The sequence below is a fragment of the Populus euphratica genome, unplaced genomic scaffold (genome assembly GCF_000495115.2).
Source record: "Populus euphratica unplaced genomic scaffold, PopEup_1.0 scaffold2.1, whole genome shotgun sequence".
Lineage (NCBI taxonomy): Eukaryota > Viridiplantae > Streptophyta > Magnoliopsida > Malpighiales > Salicaceae > Populus > Populus euphratica.
In genome coordinates this window covers 908,878-930,926 of record NW_011499846.1, presented here as the reverse complement: position 1 = coordinate 930,926, position 22,049 = coordinate 908,878, and the positions used below count along the sequence as shown (strand labels likewise).

General features: G+C 32.1%; 3 protein-coding genes across 4 annotated transcripts; all 3 read right to left on the bottom strand.

Annotated features, from left to right (window-relative positions):
- Positions 1 to 1,631: 1,631 nt before the first annotated feature.
- Positions 1,632 to 4,098, bottom strand: LOC105129299 (transcription factor bHLH95-like). Its single transcript, XM_011031291.1, has 3 exons — positions 3,760 to 4,098; positions 2,522 to 2,971; positions 1,632 to 2,055 (listed from the first exon to the last, which is right to left on the bottom strand). The coding sequence occupies exons 1-3, from the start codon at positions 3,967 to 3,969 to the stop codon at positions 1,960 to 1,962; spliced, it is 756 nt and encodes a 251-aa protein (XP_011029593.1). The 5' UTR covers positions 3,970 to 4,098; the 3' UTR covers positions 1,632 to 1,959.
- A 3,382-nt stretch (positions 4,099 to 7,480) lies between these two features.
- On the bottom strand, positions 7,481 to 10,384 carry LOC105129284 (transcription factor SPATULA-like). 2 transcript variants are annotated; one of them, XM_011031284.1, is made up of 6 exons: positions 9,841 to 10,384; positions 9,656 to 9,742; positions 9,474 to 9,539; positions 9,302 to 9,367; positions 7,980 to 8,300; positions 7,481 to 7,887 (listed from the first exon to the last, which is right to left on the bottom strand). In XM_011031284.1, exons 1-6 carry the CDS (start codon positions 10,147 to 10,149, stop codon positions 7,807 to 7,809), a joined length of 930 nt encoding a protein of 309 aa, XP_011029586.1. In that variant the 5' UTR covers positions 10,150 to 10,384; the 3' UTR covers positions 7,481 to 7,806. The 2 variants fall into 2 exon arrangements, with proteins under 2 accessions (XP_011029586.1, XP_011029580.1); XM_011031278.1 differs by having other exon boundaries at positions 9,656 to 9,745; positions 9,841 to 10,382.
- Positions 10,385 to 15,709: 5,325 nt separating this feature from the next.
- Positions 15,710 to 19,223, bottom strand: LOC105129273 (NAC transcription factor 29-like). The gene is made up of 4 exons (XM_011031268.1): positions 18,619 to 19,223; positions 17,569 to 17,850; positions 16,198 to 16,821; positions 15,710 to 16,106 (listed from the first exon to the last, which is right to left on the bottom strand). Exons 1-3 carry the CDS (start codon positions 19,084 to 19,086, stop codon positions 16,705 to 16,707), a joined length of 867 nt encoding a protein of 288 aa, XP_011029570.1. The 5' UTR covers positions 19,087 to 19,223; the 3' UTR covers positions 15,710 to 16,106; positions 16,198 to 16,704.
- Between the last annotated feature and the right edge of the window lie 2,826 nt (positions 19,224 to 22,049).

The following is a 22,049-nucleotide window of genomic DNA, read 5'->3' as shown; positions in this document are numbered from 1 at the left end:
TTTCCTTTTCTTTATCTCAAAACAACTACTTTTATCAATTTCAGACCCAATATATCATGATGTTTCTCAATTGTCTCCTTCTTTCTAAAATTAACCCGAAGAAAAGTCAAATTCTCTTTAAAAGGACATTGTTTATATTAAGTGTGTTTAAAAAAATCGATCAACCAAAATAACCGGGAAAATAAAAAAAAAATTAATTGAAAAATTGAATTAGAATAAAAAACTGATTAAACTAATTTTCAAAACTATAAATTTAAACAAATTCGGTTCGGTTTTGGTTTTAAAACTAAAACCAACAAACCGAACAAGATCAACTAAGAAATCAAAACTATACAAATTACATGAGGTATAAATAGTTAAATACCGAAACCTAATCCTAAAAGTCACCGCCTTGAACCCTGAGAATATTTATCTCAATATTCCTTTCCTTTTCAAGTTTCAATTAATTTACCTCTACATTTGTCTCCATCTTGAAGATCTCATATTATCTAAATTCTAGCTAAACACAAACTCATCTCTTCATTTCTTTAACTTCTCTTCTTTTTTATTTTGCAGAGGTCTTTTTTACTTTTATGCAAGTTGTTGCAATTGCAGTAGAAAGAGATGATTTTTTTAGAAAAAAGATAACAAGCTAATTTTTAACCTATTACTTTGTGTTGCTCAGTGATCCAAGGCATATCAACAAGAAACAATGATTAATGATCGAATATAAATTTATAGTTTTTCTTATTTACTATAATAAAAATGAATCTATTACAAAATCTTCTGAATGATTAGCTAAATTACATTATTCCTCGCCTGCCAGCTCAAGATTATAATAGTAGGAAATATAAAATTCCAAATAAAGGAAAACTAGTGTTTGATATGTGAAGGATTCGATTTCTTGGTTTTTTTGCCAAAAATCTGAATTTAACAGAACCGAACCAGTTCAGTTTGAACCGGATTTTGGTCTAATTCGGTTAATATTTTATAAAATTAATATAACTTAGTTTAGTTGGTTTTTTTGGTTTAAATCGAACCAATCCGAACCGTGAACACCCCTAGTTTTTATTGCATAAGAAAACCCAAAACATCAACGGACATCCATGGAATTAAGGACTTAATTAATAAGGATTGTTCGATGCTTTGAAACCCAATTAAAAAAATTAATTAAAGGACCCAAATGAGAGTTAGTGTGTAGGTCGGTGACCAACATGAGGTTTCCACCTTTTATAGATGATTCTTCTTCACTTTCTAATCAAAGAGATGTCACGTAATCTTTGCTACCTTGCACCTTCAACGCATCAAACAAACAGAGGATAATCTGCAATCGAGCTTTGTTGACAAGCCTGTCGATTCGTAGTGTTTGACAAGCAAATTAATTAAATTGATTACGTATTTGATGAGTTAACATGAAACAATTAAAAAAGTGGATTTTAACCGAGTTACGTGTTAATTTACCAGGGTTGCACGGTGAACTCTTACACAAAAAGTTTTAAATTTAATCGACCCAGCATACAAGCCGGTGTAATAACTATGTTGATGAAATTGCTACTTTTGACTAACAATAAAAACCGAAAATATATCTATATCAATCACAAAATAAATCTGCAGGGAATCTAACATATCAAATGGAGGTACCAGATGATCAATATAAAAGTGAACCTTCATATCTCTGGTCTTTTGCTGGTATATCTACCAAAATTAATCTCCTTTCCTGATGTTCAGCCGTGCAGACATGTGACGGTTTTCTGCGCTAGCTAGCATCATTCACATTACTTGATTATATGCAGAAAATTAATAAATTGGAACCTGATGCATGGATCCGAAGAAGCTAGATATCCATGTTGCCTGGTAGATTGAGCAAGCTGATAGTTTATTACGCATCCCCCATTTCATGCATGTGAACCACCCTTTATTTAAAAAAAAGAAGGCAAAGTCTTAAGAGTGAACATCCATTCTGTTGATGGTTCCAAATCATCATGACATGACCCATAAGTTCATCTCGCCTGCTGCTAGCTTGAATGTATCTTCGACTGACATTGCCTCTGGATATTGATCAGAAGCTCCGTCGGCCTGATATGAAAGCTCCATAACATTAGAAGCATGCATGACTACATTGAAAACAGTAAGGGGATAGGGATGTTAGCACATTATTCTCTAAATTACTGTAAAAGCACAAATACATCTTTAATAACTGTTTCTTGCACCAAACGTTAGTTTAAGATGCTTCTTCCATATGCTGTATGTAGCCTTGTGCTTAATTTTTTGAGTTAATTAGATTAACAAGGAACTTAAACATTTGACGGACTCTACATGCAGGTTATATGCTTGTAATAACATGGCCGCAATTGTAAGGTATGAAAATGTTCAGATAAGCAAATATTCAAGTAGGCATTTGCCTCCATGGCCAAACCCAAAAGATGATGCCATAATGCAGCAAATATCTACGACACACTTGGCCTGTTATTTGTTTTCCAGCCCCTCATCTCATCCCCAAAACATAAAAAGGAAAGTTACGAGCCAAGTTTGTTATACTCACGTGAACATGTATCATGTAAATGCTACGATACTGATCAGAGGAAATATGAGCAGATACAACATCCAAATTATGCTTCTCTAGTATGTAGAGGATGGTGGCAAGTAACCCTGGCTTCCTTGTTGAACACAAGCTGAATTGTGCATCATCACCACACATGTTCATGACAACATTTGGTGAAAACCATGTCTGGAAGCAAGCCGGAGAAAGAGAGACAGAAAATGAATTCTGAGACACTTTTGAGGTCAAAGGGAAGTTTTTCGATGGTCCCAGAGCAGCAAAAGAGGCTTCCCTCGATCCAACTGTATCTGTCAGTGATGTGATCACTGATGGTTCGTAGTCAATGATAGCTCCCTGGAATTTTTCAACATTCTGTTTTTGCAAGGTTTGGAGGGTTTGTTGGAGGGTCTTGATGTATTTTACTGCTTCATCTACAATACTGGACTTGTCTGCCTGTACAAGCTTCAGGGTGAAATCAATTTGAACTTTGAAGAGAAGCAAAGAAAAAAAAACACATAATTTTCATGCGAAATCAGAACTAAATGCATACAATTTTTACACTTTACGTTTTTTCCCTTCAGTTGGTGGGAGATGAAATAACAATCCAATTATTCAATGCTATAAAAACATTAGCTTTCCATCTTTCGCTATACGCTGTGTCAAACAACCAATTAAATTTTTTTCGATAACTGAGATAATTTAAATTGAAAAACCCTAGGTAACCGATGAAGACAAGTTCGAAGTTACCTGTTCTTCAACAGCCAAAAAAATCCCTGACATGAGTAAATACAAGAACTTGACAGGGAACCAACATACAAGAAGCGAAGATAAGTTAGGTTCTCTCTTAATGAGACCCCAGTGCAACTTCCTACTGAAACTGATCTAATGATCATGTAACCTTAAAGATTTCAAATAATTTCTTCCCTGCACAAATGGATTCAAATTTGTTCATCAAAGCTTTACAAAAAATTAGCAAGGTGATTTCAAGAATCAAAACAAAGATCGCAGTAAAATGAAATTAAACAACGAATAAAACTAACAAAAAAAAAAAAATGAAGTTCCTTGACTTTCATAGATGTAAGGAGCCCCATGAAATACAATCCTATGTATGTTCATCAAGGCATCCAAAACTAGATCGCATGTTGTGGTAATATTAATTAAGAAATGTTTATATTTTCGTCCCTCGTAGAGCACAAACTCTTCTATTTTTTGCCAATCTTTTAGACTGAATTTAAAAATACCTTAGCAGGAAGTTGAGGAAGCAAAGCATGAAGACTAGAAAACATGTTCCTCATCTTCTTTCTCCTTTCTCTCTCAGTCCATATGTGAATCTCATGCTCTGATTCTCCACTACCACCACCATTAACAACCTTCTTATTTCTTGCATCCCCTCCTTTTCTACTTCTCTTTTGACCTGGTACTACTGCCTCAGCCGGTATTTCCGTATCCATTAGGTTACTGGTGGTTGAATAACTATAGTATGATTTCGAGACCAACTTCTTATAATTATCTGAATTATCAGTGAAGGCAGCTAAAAGGGTTTCTCTACAGGTTTTAATGGTGAATATGGCTGATTTTTAAGGGAGTTACAAGGGATAGAGAAGAAGGCAAGCGTTTTTTAACAGAAGGAAGGAAAAAGGTGGCGAAAAGGTGTGGGGCTATGAGATGATTTGGGCTACCAGAAAGCACATGAAACCAAAATACAATCATGAGATAAATGCCGTTATTTGGCAACCAAACAAGAACGGAAGCTCTCATTACCGGAGACTGATCCATCCAAGAAAAAGAAAGGATTTCTCAAAGCAGGCATTCCCTTCATTCAAGTTCCTAGTATATATATTTTGGATTGAAATTCGATTAATATAATTATTAATTATTAAGAAAATCAAATATTAAATAATTAAATGTTATAATTTTTTTTTTACAATTACTTGGTTATATATATATATATTTGTTGATTTTAATATCATATCTTATTAATAAAGTCAATATTATATCAAAGAATAAAATCAAGGATTTTAAATAATTAAATGTTATAATTTTATTTTTTTTACAATTACTTGTGTCTATATATATATTTGTTGATTGTAATATCATATCTTATTAATAAAGTCAATATATTGACTATCGTTGCCTGCCAACTATTAGTGTCTTTTAATCTTTGTTTACTTTTTATTTTTATCATTTTTCTTTATATCATTACCATACATTCCTGACAAGAAAATCATATTATTACTAATTTATATTTGATTAAGAGATTTAAACTCTAATGCTATAATTTTCTAGCTTTTTTTCTAATTTCCCTTAGAATCACAATTTGAAGACCTTTTTTTTATTATGCTTTTATGGTATTTTTCTTGTTTATAAATTATTAACTCCATGTTATGTTTTATAAATTACAAACTCAAGTAAAGTTCAACTTAGATTTTTTATGATCTATTGAAAGGTACATGTTGTCCCATAGAATTTTTTTTCTTCTTTGGTTGTTATTGAATAGCCTTGGTCTATTGAGATTGTTTTAAAAAAAATTGTTGTCATGATTTCAATAATATTTTTAAATATAGTTATCAAACCCATGAAGATTTTTGTTTAAAATCTTCATAAGTTTGAGAGGATATGTTGAGAAAACAAATTAAGATAATAAATTTTGAATTAAAATTCAATTTTACAATCACCAATTATGGAGGAGATCAAGTATTACATCAAATGATGAAACCAAAAATTTTAAATAATTAAAGCTTATAATTATTTTCATAATTGTTTAATTGTATTCTTGTATATACCTTTTAATTGGTTGATTGTACTATCACATGCATCCTATTAATAAAATTTCTTTTTTCTAACATATTACATAAAGAAAAAATGTTTCTTTTTAAAATAAATCAAGGTAATTCCTTCTGAGATTTATTTTTTAATTAAAATGAAAAATTATTATTATTATTTTAAATAAATTACACATTCTATTTTAAAATATTTTGTCTCATGTCATTTATTTTATTGAAATGACATATTTGTATATATTATCACTTTATTCAGTTTTTTTAAAAAAACAATTATTTTCATAAAAATTATACCTAAAAGTTAGAAATCAATCAATATAAGTAAAATATATATTTAAATATTTTTAGTACAAATATTATTGGTTATTTTATATCTCTAAATTGTAATAATAAGATTTAATCAAAAACTATTTAGCTGCTTTAAACATTTATAAATACAACACCGTAACTAATTATCAAATACACTTTTATCCTAGAACATATTATATCAATACCAAGCAGCCCTTTAGGAATGTATTGTTTTCTAAATAAATTAAATTTTTTTCAGTATTTTTAAATAATGATATCAAAATTATAAAAAGAAAAACCAATTCAAATACATTTTTGAAAAAATATACGTTTATATCACATAATACTTTCCAGCCACCCTTCGTTAATCTCAATCTTTACTCCTTTTGAAATTGTGAACTTGAAACTTGCTGGCAAAAAATCTGCTAATTTTAACTAATGAAATATCCTTTTTAAAACCTTAATTCACCATCTTGAAGATTATAATCTAGCTTCTTTTTTTTTTTTTTTCATCATGATAAAAAAATTATTATTTCCTCAATTTTTTTTCCAACATAAGATATTTGGTTATGTATGTTATGTACAATGCTTGATATAAATTTTATAAATTGATATTTTTTTTTTACCTAAAGAAAAGTGATGAATGTGGTTGATTAAAAAAATTTCACTGGAAACAAAAAAATTTTACAAAACTATTCAAATATTTTATTTATTAAAAAATTAAAATTTTTGGCTTATGAATTCTAATAATATTTAAAAAAAAAGTTATTTCAAGTCATTTTTACCAAAACATACTTTAAATTTAAAATCATTTCAAATTTATTTTTTCATAAATTATTTATAAAAAATAACCTTTAAATTAAAGCTAAGAGACAAAAAAAAACCATGTAAAACGATTTGAATTGAGTCTATATTTAAGACAAACCATGTAAAACGGATTTAAGAAATCTTACAATTTCTCCTTACCATCATGAAGTGGCAATTCTGTAAAATAATAACGAATCTCAGGGCAGGGACGACCATCCAAACTTTTTGGCCTCGAAGAAAACGAAGACGTGTCATGCCAAATGACAGCACAGACCATGATATGGCTGTCACTTTCCTAAGAAAATCTGGCTCTGAAACTGCGGCCCAACAACTCTTACGTCCCTTTCTAAGCTGTTTTATTAGGATAGTAAAAGTGTGTGCTTTTTAAAAAAGTTAGTTTTTTTAAATTATATATTTTTAGTTTTTTTTAATATAATAAAAATAAATTAATAACCTATTATATTTGAGAGTGTTTGAAAATGTTTTTTAAAAACTTATCGACACATCAAAATAATCTTAAAAAATTAAAAATATATTAATTTTAAAAAATAAAAAAAATATTTATTTTTTAAAATATTTTTTAATTACAGTGCTAAATACTGCAACTTGGGTTATTGCTATTCTAATGGTGAGTAACCATCAGTTTTCAATTTTGAAACCAACTCTGGTTCAAACCAGTGCTTGTATGAGCAGAGGTGGTGCCTTCTCCCCTCATTTATGATTACCTGTCTTTTGCGACTGAATTGGATGTAACTGGACCACCTTTTTTCAGCTCGATTATGATAGTGAATTATGGTTATAATTCATCCTTCAAAGGTGGAGTATCAGGACAAGAGATGCACTTTTGGCATTAAAAAAACCGCAAATCATAAATGCCATCAGCATCGATAGAAACGCCTGCAAATACAAGTCCCGAAGATTCTCTTGGTTTTGCTCTTTCTCTAGCCAAGTCCCTTGTACATGCACTGTTTCCGTGTCTTTACTCGGGTTGTGGTTTGCTTTCACCTAAAGCCATGCGTTTCAAAAATTCATGGCAAGAAATGCCTTCCCTGCTTTTAAGCTGTACAGGACAGCAAAATGGCGAGCGTTACAAAACATCCTACAACTTCATTTCCTTCTTTCAAATACAGATTTCAAACGGAGTAGCAATAGAAACATCCATCCAGTCTAACAGAGACATCTTGGTTTCCTAAATAAGATTTCAGACAAGCGTTTCCAGTGAAGTTCAAGGACGCTAAGAGCCCGGTTCTTACAGTTGTATTAAGCTGTTATAAATCACAAAATAAATGACCCGTTGAAGAGTGAAATGTCAGTTGTTTTGAGGACCATTTGCAGCTCATATGGTATTGAACAAATGGAAACAGTTATTGGTGGCAATTTCATTGTTCATGTATCTGAAGAGTATGATCATAACTAGGCCACACCAGACGGGGAGGTCTTCGTAGTTTGATTCATCTCTAGCTTTGCCTGTGGTGTGCCTTCCCTGCAGATTTCCTTCACATCACCAAGAAAAAAAAAAACAAAGAGCGAAATGTTACACCAGCAAATTCTCATAAATACTCCTATGGTTGTTGCGTAGAGTTTACCTTTGAAGATGTGGACAGATTGAAGGGTGCATCGTTAACATGGATCTGTGGTTCAAAACCGAAGTTGGTTTCTGATGAGGTAATATTTGTCCCTGAAGGAATAGTGACTGGTTGATTTGAGATAGTGCACTGGGGTGGAAGATTAAGAGAATTTTGCTCTGAGCTTTCTTCATTTGCAGAAAATATGCCTGCTAATGTGTTGGTAGTTAACAATCCAATCCCTTCATCAAAGCTCATTCCTGACAAGGGCAGCTGCATTGGCTGTAGTGCTCCTGGTAAGCACATCGGGTGCAAACTCAATCCATTTCTCATTGTTAGCATCTGTAAATCAACCATGATATGAATCATATAATATGCTACAGAGACAAATAACTGCATTGTCCATACTGACAGACCTATTTTTGCTATTATTCCCAGTGAAGCCATCTAGTAATTTCACATGCTAACATTGAACTTGGCAGAGAATCAGAACTTTTAGAATGTTACTCCATGGAAACAGTATCCAATATAGATATGTAACTTTAAAACCAGTTAGTATCTACTCTGCACAGCCTCTGGCGTGAGGGTTTTGCCCCAGCCCACAACCCCATGGAAATTTAAGCAAACAAATGTTCACCCAGGTACAGAAAACCAAGTCATCCAACTTATATTCTAAGTGTAGGAAGTCATGCTCAGTCATGACTGCAAGAAGACCCGGTCCTGTAGTGCAGAGCAGTAGCATTCAAAACCATTGTAAAACCAAATTTGAGTCAGAGTCATCTTTGTAGCATACAAGGTGAAAAATTAGATTCATTTTTTTGCCAATCAAAGACAAAGTTGAAAATGGTCAATTTGCTGCTCTTTCTACCAACCAAGATAGTAATTCCTTGAGCCTTAAAATCAAAGTCAAGAAATACAAATACATACTATATAAATGATAACGCTTGATAGGCCTGCCTGTATTGGATTATGGATTAGAATGCCTAAAACTTCTATGATGCTTAGACTTTAGAAAGATCCATTAGAGAAGACATGAAAGTAAATAGATCAGAAATGGGTGTATCATTGTTCTAAAAATTTTAACCAGATGCTCTAACTATATATAAGAATTGCATGGCCTAGAAAGTAAGAGACCGTTCAGCTCGCTTCTACATCCAGCAAATTCTTTAATGAACCGAAGCAGCATTCTTGTACTTAAAAGCTCCAAAACAAGCTTTAGTCAAGGATCACTCACAGAGCAACAAAGTCCAAAATGAAATGAAATCAAGCAAGAGAGTCAAAACCAATTAATCATAATGGCTTAAAACAAACAATCAAATAAAAGAGCCCTAGAAACCACTCACCTGCACTTGAAGCTGAAGCTGCTTCAAGTATTCAATGGCCTCATCCAGCATCGAAGCCTTATCCGTCTATCAAAACCAAAACAATATAATTCCAAATCATACAGTAATTCAATTGAAACTCGCAGCTTTCAACTTACTAATTAAAACTTGTTTGCTATAAAACATGATGTACCTTATTAGAATTAGGAATTAAATTCTGTAATGCTTTCATTTTCTCATTGATCCTACTCCTCCTCCTCTATTCAAAAATCCATCCATATCAAATCAAACCCACACAAATTAAATTCCATACAATCAAGATAATAATAATAATAATAATAATAATAATAATACGGGGGTCTTGCAAAAACGAACCTTTTCAGATAAATTATGAACCTCCGCAGCTCTACTCCTCTTCGACGAACTTCGCGGCCGCGCTGTATTAGCTTGCACCTCCACCCCCTTCTATATTCAAAATATTTTAAAGCAGTATATATATCATCCGTACAATTAAAAAAAAAAGTTGCTCAAGAAATTGCTTGAATAAGGTGCTAAATTACCTCACTATCGCAGCTAAAATCACCTAGATCATCCTCCACAGAGACTCCTCCCCTCTTTGAAACGACCGCATTTCCCACGCCTTCTTTAGCATAATAACCATCAGGATCAGAGAAATGAACACCAGCACCACACTCCGTCTCGGAAAACCGGTGGCGATCTAACAATTCCACGCCATTCTCCACTGGGGTAGAGAGGGCATGATGCATGAATTTAGAAGGGGAAGAAGAGTTGTTGTGGAGGAGTTGATGAAGGAAAGTCGAGATTTCTTCCGGCTCAGGAGCCGCTGCCGCTCCGTACAGATCCTCCATGGATATATGTGTGTGGAGGGCTTATCTTCGGGTGGCTTGGTTAGCTGGTTCTTCTTGACTACTGCTGCTGCTGTTCTCTTTGCTCTTTGGGTGTTGGATATGCTTTTCTTTTTGCCGTTTAAGGGAAGGGTGGATTAGAGGAGGCTTTTGAGAGCTTAGTGGAGGTTTTGGCATAACAAGGAAAGGAAGAGAGATGCTTGTGATCAATTTGGACTAATCTCCCGCCTTAATTAAGACTTCTACTTTTCTTCTTTTTGCATCCCTACCCCTTTGGTTTTTGTTGTTCTTGAATTTTGTAGCCTTTGCATGACATCATCTTATACTTGAAATAAGAATAATATTTTCAATCTCCAAGCTTGTTTACGCACTTTCGGTTGATGGGTTCAATCGGCTATCTCAGGTTACGTCTGAGTTGAACTCAACAATATTTATATACAGTTTAAAAACTAATCTTTTATCTTTCGATCTTACTTGAACATGATTGGATGAAAATATTTTTTATTAATTTTAATCGAATTAATATTTATCTAATTCAAGTAAAATTATAATTTTTAGTAACATGAATTGCTTCCACAATCTAACTTAGTTTTTTATTTGTGTTTTTTTTGTAATAGTTGTTGTTTTGGTTTTAAATAATTTAGCTAGGAGAATCATAGGGGGTTTTTTTTCAAATGAAAAATGGTGATTTTAAGTGCTATTAAAGATAATATTTTATTTTTAGATTTATTATTGTGTGCATAATGTTTTATTTAAAATCTAATTGAAGTTAGATCTAGTAATAAAAAATAATATTTTTTTACCTCAAACAAATAAATGACCTTTAAAAATTTAAAAAAAAATTATTTTTTATTTACTTTAAATTATTTTTAGTGTTTTTATTTTGATATATTAATATCAAAAATAATTTTTTAAAAATAAAAAAAAATATTACTAACATATATTTTAATATAAAAAATTATTTAAATAACAGTAACAATTATACTTTTAAATAACCTTAAATGCGTACAAACGGACACTGATAAAAAACAAAATCTAATACTGGGGAAAAAGTTTAAATTACATTTCCTGAGGGGGTATTCAGTAAGCTCATTTGAATTCGTAGCTGAAGGTGAAAGTCAAAGACACATCTTTCAAACCTCCAGTGTCTTATCCAGCAAAAAACGTCACCTTAGCCTGAAGCATTTATTTAAGAGACCAAAGGTGCAGTTCCCAATGTCACTTTTAGTGGCGTGTTAGCAACACTCTCGATGGTTTTGTTTACACGCCGCACGATCTAGTCCCTATTCTACATACCTATTTTTAATTAAGTCTCGGATCTATAAATTTTATCAATTAGGTCCTGTAGCGTTTTTGGTATTTGTTTGTCAATTTTTTTATTAAGTTATATCTTGTTATTTTTATATTATTTTAACATACTAACGTTGAAAATAAATTTAAAAATTTATTTGTTTTCAAACAAAATATATATTAAAAAATAACTACTATCAAAATATCAAACACGTTCCTAGACTTTATTTGTATTTCTTGATATGATGTTTTTATATATTTTTTTGTTTAATTTGCATATTATATGATATTATATAATTCATTTTTGAAAAATAAATTCATTTTAAAGTCAAAGAACATTGGTGATAGAATATAGTCTACAATTGTCCTGAAAGTTTGGGACTAAATTGATAAGATTTACAAGTTTGGGAACCAATTGAAAATGAATATATAAATTAGAGATAAAATTGATTTTTCCTTTTTTATGCCCTCTTTTCCTGTCACGGCAAGGAAATCTCTAAAAGAAAAGGAGAAAAAAGAAGAAGCATATCCCGTGACAAATAGTAAAGAAACAAATCAAATAGGCAGATCATGTCCACACATAACAAAAAAAAAATGATTTCAATAGTATTATTGGTTTATATATATATATATATATATATATATATATGATAGGTTTTTAAGTACAAAAATACTAAATACTGAGAAAATATCTATAGATCTAGTTTCTATAGCCCATGGAGCCCATCATTACATTCTATAATTGATCATGACAGTTAGTTCTGTTTTTGATATTGTATTGTAAAGTATATTTAAACATTCTTTTTGTTTAATATTTGTAGAATAAAATTATTTTAAACACTAAGATATATCAAATATGAAATTAATATTTTTTAATAAAATATATTCTCAAAACATACATAAAAATAAAAATTATAACAATCTCAAACAATACTTAACTCACCTCAAACTAGAAATTATAATACAATCGATTATTTTTTTTGTTTGAGTATAATTGACAGGCCGGCTTGTATATTAATGTAAAAAAATTAAATTACTAAATTATGGAGTTAATTATATTAGTTGAAACGGTAATAATTTATTGTTTATTAACATATATAAAATTAACTCATTAAAAATTCAATTTATCAATTAAATTTCATTAAATTATTATTTTAATTCAATTTAAAAATTAATTTAAGCTCATAATCATAATTTTGTGACAGAGAATTGTGTGGTTAGTAGTATGATTTAAGGTGATATTTAAAAATATTTTTTAATTAAAAATATAGTACAACTATTTTTAACATCAATATATTAAAATTATAAAAAAACCATACTTTGGAAAACAAATCTAATATTTTTTTGGGAAATAAAATACTTTAAAAAATAAAATATATCATGACTGTTTGAGAGTATGGTAAAAATAATTTTTTTAAAAAAAATTTAAAATATTTTTTATTATTTTTTAAAATTTATTTTTGAAATTAGTAAAGTAAAATTATCTAAGAATTAATTTAAAACTAAAAAAATTCAAAATTACAATTAAACCGTAACAAAAACACCATCTGGTAGACGAGCAGTAACTATCATAATTTTGTCATCATTTCTTTTTAACTCCCATGGATTGTTCCCTTGGAGTAGCTATACTCGTGCCAGTTGCCAGAAAGCAGGATTCGAGTGATCATTGCTCAAAAAAAAAAAGAAGTAAAAATTGACTGGCAGAAAACCGAGTACGTGGTTAAAGAAATGAAAATGAGAATATAAAAATAAATCGAAAATAGTTTTGGAGCGAATTTTATCCTAGCTATCCCGGTCTCTCCTATGCCGATACACAAGTCAACGCTGACCAAGAAACAATCATACAGGTTCTACCTCACATGGCATGTTATCGACATCAAGCTGCATATCCCTCCCTATGCCGATCAGACATATCAGCTGCTCCAAACAATTCTGATTGGTCAAGAATCATGACATCCTGCTGTTACCATGAGGGAGCTTATACACTAGCCCTCTTCTTTTACCATTACTGCATTTTTTTAAGGTGACTTGCAATGGACAGCTGTTTTTGAGCTGTTACAAATAAAAATTAAATTTCGAACAGGTGGCAGGTATACTTATCTGAGACCCGCGGGTAAATGACAAATGGATGTTGATTTTTAAAATAGTTTTTTTATTAAAAATATATTAATATTTTTTTAATTTTTGATATTAATATATTAAAATCACTATAAATCAATATAATAATTTTTTCAGCTAAAATCACTTTTAAAATATATTTAAAGACAAAAGAAAAGTAGAAGCCACGTAAAACATCACGCAAACCTAATAGCTTGTTACTGTTTTTTTTACTAGTATTAATGTACTTATTTCCTTGCATTGTTAAAAGAAAAGGACATGAGTGATGGCAAAAAGGGCTCAAAAGCATGTCATAATGGTTTAAATGTTTTGACGAGGCGCATTGTCGGCTTGTGTGAAGGTTGAATTTATCAAAATCGAGATGCTTATTTTGTTGGGTATCAGTCTTTAGGACAAGAATCCAAGTACCTTCCATAAGTAGTATCTATTTACTTTGCTTGAAAAAGGTGTAAATCTTAGCAAAGTTGTTCATTTCAAAGAAAGAGTAATGACTGTGTTAATTTGTGAATTGGAGTCTAATTTGAATTAATTTTTAAATTGAATTAAAAATATATATTTATTTGATAAAACTAAGGTGATACAATTGAGTTTTTAATAATTTAGTTGTTTTAATTAAATCTAGTCAGGTTAATTTTAAATAAATTTTATTTAAAAAACAAAACAACACTATTTTTATAAAAATATTGACCTAATAATTCAATAAATCAAACCTTTTTTAGGATCAATTATCGAATCAATTGTGACAGACCTCACTCCCTCTAAACACCATGTCCCTTGCAAGGTACCTAAGCAGGTTCCTCCGAACTTCTTTCAAAAGTCTAACCTCTTGCCGTTCATATCTCAATCGTGGCGAGGGCCTCTGATTCTCATTGGCTCTGGTCCCTAATTGTGATTTCGTACCCTTTTATTTGTTCTCTCTCCTCTCTGTCAGAGAGGGTTGCTTTTTCATCGGCGTAGTCTTTTCTTTGTATCAAGTTAATTCGACTTTCTGAACAAGGAATGAAAAAAAATACACTAGCAGCTATTGGATTTGGGGCGGCACAGTAAGTTTATGGGCTGGATGCTGATGAAGAAGGAGTGTCCTCTAGCAAGGGGGTATGGTTGTGTGTGTGGTTAGCAAAACTCATGAGCCTCAACTTGGTAGAACACAGAAGAAAGATTGAGATGACCCACCTCCATCACAGCTTGTGTGACGGTGTGGGCATGCATACAAGGAGGGGTGGAGGTTGGATCCTGGATATTGACTGAGTACATGACAACTCTCTTCCTCCAAAATTAAATCCAAACACTTGAGAAAAGAGGGTAGAAAAAAAAGCCTAACTAAAATGTTGCTACTAACATCATGATTTATAAAAACTTGCAGCATATATCAGGATGTAACTTATTTGGTAAGACTTTAAGTTTACTTTCTAAAATCCCCAATTCTCTTCAAAAGTTACCGGTTCAAATCCCACGGAACCTTAGGATCACTGAAAAGTTACAAGAACCCATGAAAATAATCAAGATCCGTATAAGCTAACCCAAATACCTACATTAATAAAAAAAACTCATAAAGGATACACTACGATAAGTAAAGATTGCAAACAAATCATCAAGTGTCACATTGGCATCAAGAAAGGTGAGTAGGGGGGGGGAATGGATCAATTATAAGGGGGGAGAAAAAGAAAAGATGAGTAAAGGAAAAAGGAAAACCATCGTACAAGGTCCTCTTACTAGATGTTATTCAACGGCAGGACATTAATTCGAGATCCATTAACAAATGCAGCTATGTATCATATATATTGTCCAGGGTAGAGAGGTTGGTGGTGGAGCAGACACAGGATATTTAACCCACCAAACAACCCATTAATAACCCGAAATTTCCTACAGGTTGAGCTGGGCAATCATCAACCAAAAGTCTGCAACTAAAAAAACGCAAATAATAACAACAATTAAAAAAAAAAAACTGAATCTTGAAAGTATATTAAAAATCTGTTCAAATAAAAACCAACTGTACAGTTTGATCGTACAAATCTACCTGCAGTCTATGTTAAGAACACCAAAGGGATGAAATGTTAAAATGCTAATAACCAATTCCAGTTCATAAGTCTTACCAGCATCTCACTCTGCATCAGCTGACAGGGTAAGAAGATACATAAATCAAGAGACAATAGCATGGGATTATAAAAAGATTTATTTAGAAATCACATTCATAAGAAAGCCATCCAAATATGCTACAATAGAGTTCAGAAATGGAATACATGACAGGGTAAGCTTAGAGGTCCTAGAGAGAGGAGAGGAGACTAATTTACAATATGTTTTAAGATGCTAGAAAACAGAACATAAGCTGAAACAAGTCTAATTGCCAGACTAAGGCTGGCAAAATAGGGAAATTAACATTTTCTCATGGATGCAAAGAAACACCTTGCCATCAATAGAAAAACGGCGAGATCACAAAGTCAGGTGAAGCAATCAATTCTCAAAGATTTTATATTCGAACTTGCCATCATCTGACACATTGATCTCATTGCTATTCTACTGGAGCAAAATGTCTTATATCTGGCATAGGAAATCTGCACATAAATTACACGAAGAATCGCTGAGCAGTTCCTTTAATAGGAGAGGAAAGCAGAAAACTACAACAAAGATGTAGCATGTATTTACCTGTAATGATGAAGCAATTCCTTCAATGGATTCTAAACCCCTTCTTGAATATACTACCCTCAGTGATAGGGTTAGTATCCACATCTCATCCAAAACTACCCTTCAAATCAATTCTATTTATAGTTTCTTAACCACTTCTCAAATATACTGTTTCAGGTAGCAAGTGAACCCGGAGCATCCAGGTACCACAATTTTTCTAAACATCACTCTTTCAATAAACTTTCAAATCCCTCCTTCAATTAATTGTATCTGAAAATAACTGAACCTTGACAATTCCTTCTATGGTTTCTTAACCGCTTCTCAAATATACTGTTTCAGGTAGCAAGTGAAACCTGAGTATATCCAGGTATCCACAATTTTTCTAAACATAACTCTTTCAATAAATTCCTTCTATGGTTTCAAACCCTTCCTTCAATTAACTGTATCTGAAAATAACTGAACCTTGACAATTGAAGTTAACATCCACGTAGCTTCAAAACTAACTCTATCAGCTTCTGACTTGGATGATCAATCCACAAGATCATCCAGCTCTATAAAATCTCCCTCTAAAATGGATCGTAACTGCTGGGAAGTTTCAGCATCTACATACATGTTACCACCAGTAGGCCCAGATGTCCTCCTAACCTGCATTCCAGGCAAGTAAAAGAATGTGTATTAGTACCTTGGAAACAAAGATAGGACTTATTATGAGAAAACAGACAGAATGAACATGGAAGCTGGATAAATTTGATGTATATTATACCACTACAATATGCCAAAAGGCTTCAGAAAGAAGTCACAGATATACATTTGCAGATGTGCATCACCCACATAACACACTAACAGATGTGGTAGACTGGGGTATTACAGAAAAAAGCAGTTTCATGATATTGAGAACATTACGAAGGTTGACATCTCAACGAGGGCTCAAAGGAAATAAGAAGAAAACTGAGATATTGCAACTATTTGTCAAAATATGGAATATTTGTCGTCAAAATGCTGCATGTATTTTTTGGGAACTCTGTGAACTTTGAGGTCTTGACTGCAAATCATATTTTTCACATTCATTTGAAACAAGCATATAAAAAAAAATATTGCAATCAAACAAAAAATAGCCATATTGTTAAGATGTAAATCCATGTAAATTACACCAATGCAAGTGATGCTACTTAAAAACCCTGTTAACAGTCTTCCCCATGAGGTCATGAGGCTGAGATAGAAAAGGCAATAATCCTTAGCACATATGCATATTGTCAATGCTGTGTGAACAAAAAATAGCACTGCAAGAAAGGGAACATGTGGCAAAAATAAAATAAGAAGCAGGGATGCAACACAATAATGGTGGATATAATATAGCTAAATCAACAGGCCCAAATACTATAAGCATCTTACCGCCTCGTTGCATTGACTGTCTGATGGAAACTGGAAACTGGAAATTGAAAGAGGTCTAGTTGTCACTTGATCATCAAGCTCTCTATCCAATCTTGCAGAATATCTAGATAAGTCATTAGGCCCCTTAGCCTCAGCAATGTCTGGTGTGAGGAATTCATCATGCTGAGCACCAATGCTGGGTAAAGCAGAAACACTTTCTTCAGCACAGGAACTTACAACATTCTCTGAAATGCTATTTCCTCCACGAGACTTGACAAATACCCGACATAGAACAAATGAAGCCTGCAGGTGGATCACATAATGAGGTTTCCTAATAGTAACAAAAGGCAATTGGATTAAATAATCCTCTGTCCAGATTGCCAAATTTTTTGAAACTTAATCTAAATAGAAAAATCTCAATAGAGAAGATAAATAATAAATTAACTCGATACAATAAAACATATTAAATAGATCATAACACCACTTCAATTCTTCAAAATGCAAAAAACAGATGAGTGGTATAACACACAACAATTTGACATGTTAATTCCTTAATCTCACTTCAGTTTTTCAGAATTGTTTGTCAGCTGTGGAAACCAGGTAACCAACAAATGTGAAGCAAGGTCCATCTATCAGTGGCATAATTGATCTAAGAAAACAACTTTGCAGAGATAATTCCTTAATTGATAGTTGAATTCACACAAGTACATCTGCAATATCCAGATTAACATATGGACTATAAGCAAAATTACATTACTTGACCCTAATAAAGCATCATACAGGACCATGTTACTTCATTAAAGATTACTAATTACAACGATAAGCTCTAATATGCGACAGCTCGCAATGCCAACACTTCCAAGTATTCCCAAAGCATAAAAACAAGATTCATTTCACAATATAGACCTAGAATTACAGGCATTCACAAGATCCTAGACCTATAATTAAAGCCCTGAAATTTCAACCTCCATAAACACTCCAATAAAATCATAAAATCCATACTCTTAATCAAAATAAGACAACTAATTACTCAACAAAAATTAACAAGCAGGCCCAGAAATTAAAATTTACCTTAGCATGATCGACAAGAGCATACTCGTACAAAACCCAACCAGTCCTGACTGCACTCTTAACAGAATTCCCCATGTAAAAAACAAACCTAGTCCTTGTACCCATGACCGCCTCCCCACCTGGACCCACCACAACATCCCTAACCCTACCACTTATCTTCCAAAACCCTCCTTTTGCCTTCCTCCTCGGAACCCTAACTTGCTCCTTCGTATAACAGTACCAGTGTCTCTTCCTCGCTTTATAACCATACGCATAGCACGCATTCTCAGGTAAATCAAACGGCTCGTAATTGTACAAATCCAGCTCCTTAATCAAATCATAGCCGTTGACATCATCGGTGTCGTTAGGAATGGTGCGGTTCTTGTTTTTGAGGTAGTAACAGAAGAGTTGTTCGTCGGAAGGGTAAAATCGGCAACCAGGTGGGAGCGAAGACGACAGCGTTTTTGGGTTTTTGTTGTTCTCTTCCATTGAAGTATTCGTGAGCGCAGCAAAGAAAAAGGCCTCGGGGGGTCGAAGGGGGTTTGTATATAGAGAAACAGATGCGTGCCCTTGAAGTTTTTCGCTCACTCCAGTGCTACTCTAGTGTATGTTCGCTTCATCTGCCAGCCACACCTTAATTTCTCTGTTCCTTTTTTTTTCCTAGTTTTATTTATTCACGAGTCAAATGTGGACTTTTACAGTAACCTGCGTGGAGTGTGAAAAACTGCCATGCTTCTAGCGGAGCTTATCCTATCTAAGACAACGTTTGGTAATATGGTAGGTATTTAGTTGGGCAAATAATTTCTGTATTTTGCACTCAGTCGTATAAAAGTTAAAATAAATTTAATTTTTAAAACCAGATATATTTTTTAAAATTTAGTTTTTAAAACCCCAACTAAAACAGTGCCTAACATTCCCTGAGTTTCTTTTTTTAACCCACAAGTATGTTTAGAATTATGTGAATTTAATTTAATTTGAAGAGTAGATAAATTTCATAGTTTGAATTGATTTAAATTTTAAATGGAATTTAATTAATAAACAATGTGCAAAAGTTGCTACGATAACCTCTCTCACAATAAATGTTCAAAACAATATTCTAAAAATAATATTAATACAAAACAGTGTTCTTGCTTGGTTATTATCGCACGCCTCATTTTTTTCTTTTAAGAATCCTTAATAATATAATATCCTTTCTTTATCTACTCGGCATCAATCCTTGTCTTTATACTCGTGTTCCTCGTAAGGTATATTATCAATCTTCCCTTTCCTTTCTTTCTTCTTTTTTTTTAATAGATTTTTTTGGTTTTTTTCCAGAGTATTTCTTTTTATTTTTTCTATATTAAGAGCAAACTAGGTGAGATTGTTAATTCAATTAATTTTCACATATATTTCAAATAGTATAATTAAATTTAATTGTATAGTTTAGTATTTTATTATAAATATAAAAATTATAATAAGTTATCATTTAAATTCAAGTTTGCTTATGAATTAAATTCAATTTAGAATCCTATTTGTTTTCAAATTAACAGGATATAAGAAATTTTGTAGATGGTTTTTGGACCCTAGATTTAATATAGAAAAGAGTTTGAATTATTGGATTATCAGTCATCTAAAATCAATTATTTTTAATCAATTAGTATTGTTTCATCTTTTTATTTCTAACAAAAAAAAATAAAGAATTGGAGCTCATAAAACCAAATTTAAATTGAATTTAGTTAGATCAATCAGCTAGATCAATCGAATCATTAATAGTTTAGCCAAGTTTATCTATTTTTATTGAGTTATTAATTTTTATTTAAGTTGAGATTCAGGTTTTAAAATGTAATTTTTTCAAATTAACTTGTATTGACCAAATCCTGGATTTAAGAGCTATGAAAACAATATTTCAATGTATATTATAGCCTGTAAGCCTATTCATCAGGATATATATATATTAAAAAAAAATTTAATAATATTGATTTTTTTTTTAATTTTGCTTTGAAAGACTTTGTATTTTTAACCCATTTTCATGTCAAGAATGAAAGTAACTTCCATTAGAGTTTTAATCTAGCTATTTACGCTATGAATAAGGCAACACACATGAAATGAATCCTCTAGCATCCATGCTTGATGGTTTGGTAATATGTGAAGTCCATCCATCGAGCCCTCGATGTGAATGGTTGATATTACTATAAAATCAAGGCCCCGTTTCCGTTGTTGAAAAATGATTTCCATGAATTTCATGGAAAATAATTTTTTAAAAAGTATGTTATTGTTTGATATTTTATCTTATCATAAAAATAAACTAAAAAATATTTTTTATTATCAAATAGCGTCGCAGAGGTTAAAAATAATTTAATATTTTTTTAATAATATTATATATCTTGTAGTGTTTCGATTAATGTATTTGCAGGCAAACAAACAAACGGAGCCTGGTGGGCGGTAAATATTGCAGGTTGATTAGGAAGTAGCAACGACCTTGCCTTTTTCGTTGTCAAATTGTCAGAGGACCCACACCGTGGAAAAATTTGCTCCGTCCCGAGCTGAGTTGGCTGTCTGATGGGGTAAGGGTTGACGGAGACTGGGTCTTGATTGGTCAACGTGGAATGAAGAAGAGCTAACGTGACCTATGAGGTATGGTTGAGCTCCCCGTCCTGCTGTGTTGTTGCTTTTTATGGCTTCTATTTTTTGAGGTGGTACAGAGTGATGGTATAGATTTGAGGGATGCTAGTATGAAACGAAACACGTGGATAATTTGGCGGAGAGTATGAGACGGTGGCTAACTTGGTACTCGCTCCACGAGTTGATGGATGGAGTTTAGTGAGCACGTGTTTAGCATAACATGCGAGTTTCTAATTTATCTAGGTACACACGCGGTGTGTGCGAGTAGGACAAGAAATCATTGAAAGGGACAAAAGGCGAAACCGATGTTTCCAACCCAGGGAGCCGACCTGTGGTTTCGGGTGAGTTTTTCTTTTCTTACACGCGGAGATCCATACCACTTGAGGGGGTAAAAAAGGTACTGTCTTTTCCAATGATTTAGGTAGTGCTGCCTATTTTGTTTTCCGGCTGCGCTCTGGCCCAAGGCCCAAACTAGCAATAAATAATAATACTCCTAAAAGTGACCGCATTTTCAACTGTAAAAATGTATTTGCTTTATAATTAATTTTTTTAATACATTTCAACAATAAAATTATTTTTTTTGGAACATGAATTACACAAAATTTGAAACGCATAGGTGAAATTAATATCAATTAAACTATAACTCGATGATACTTCATGGCTGATTGAAATACTATAACAAGTATCATAAGATATTGACATGATAATCAAGAAAGTTTACCGTTTTCTTTGAGTTCTTGAGATAAAATTATAGGGCGAGAATCTTATTAATATTTTTTGAATACAACAAGTTAATACTAGAAAAGCATTTTGAAGATCATCAGGAAAAAAATAAGTCTCATATGAGAACA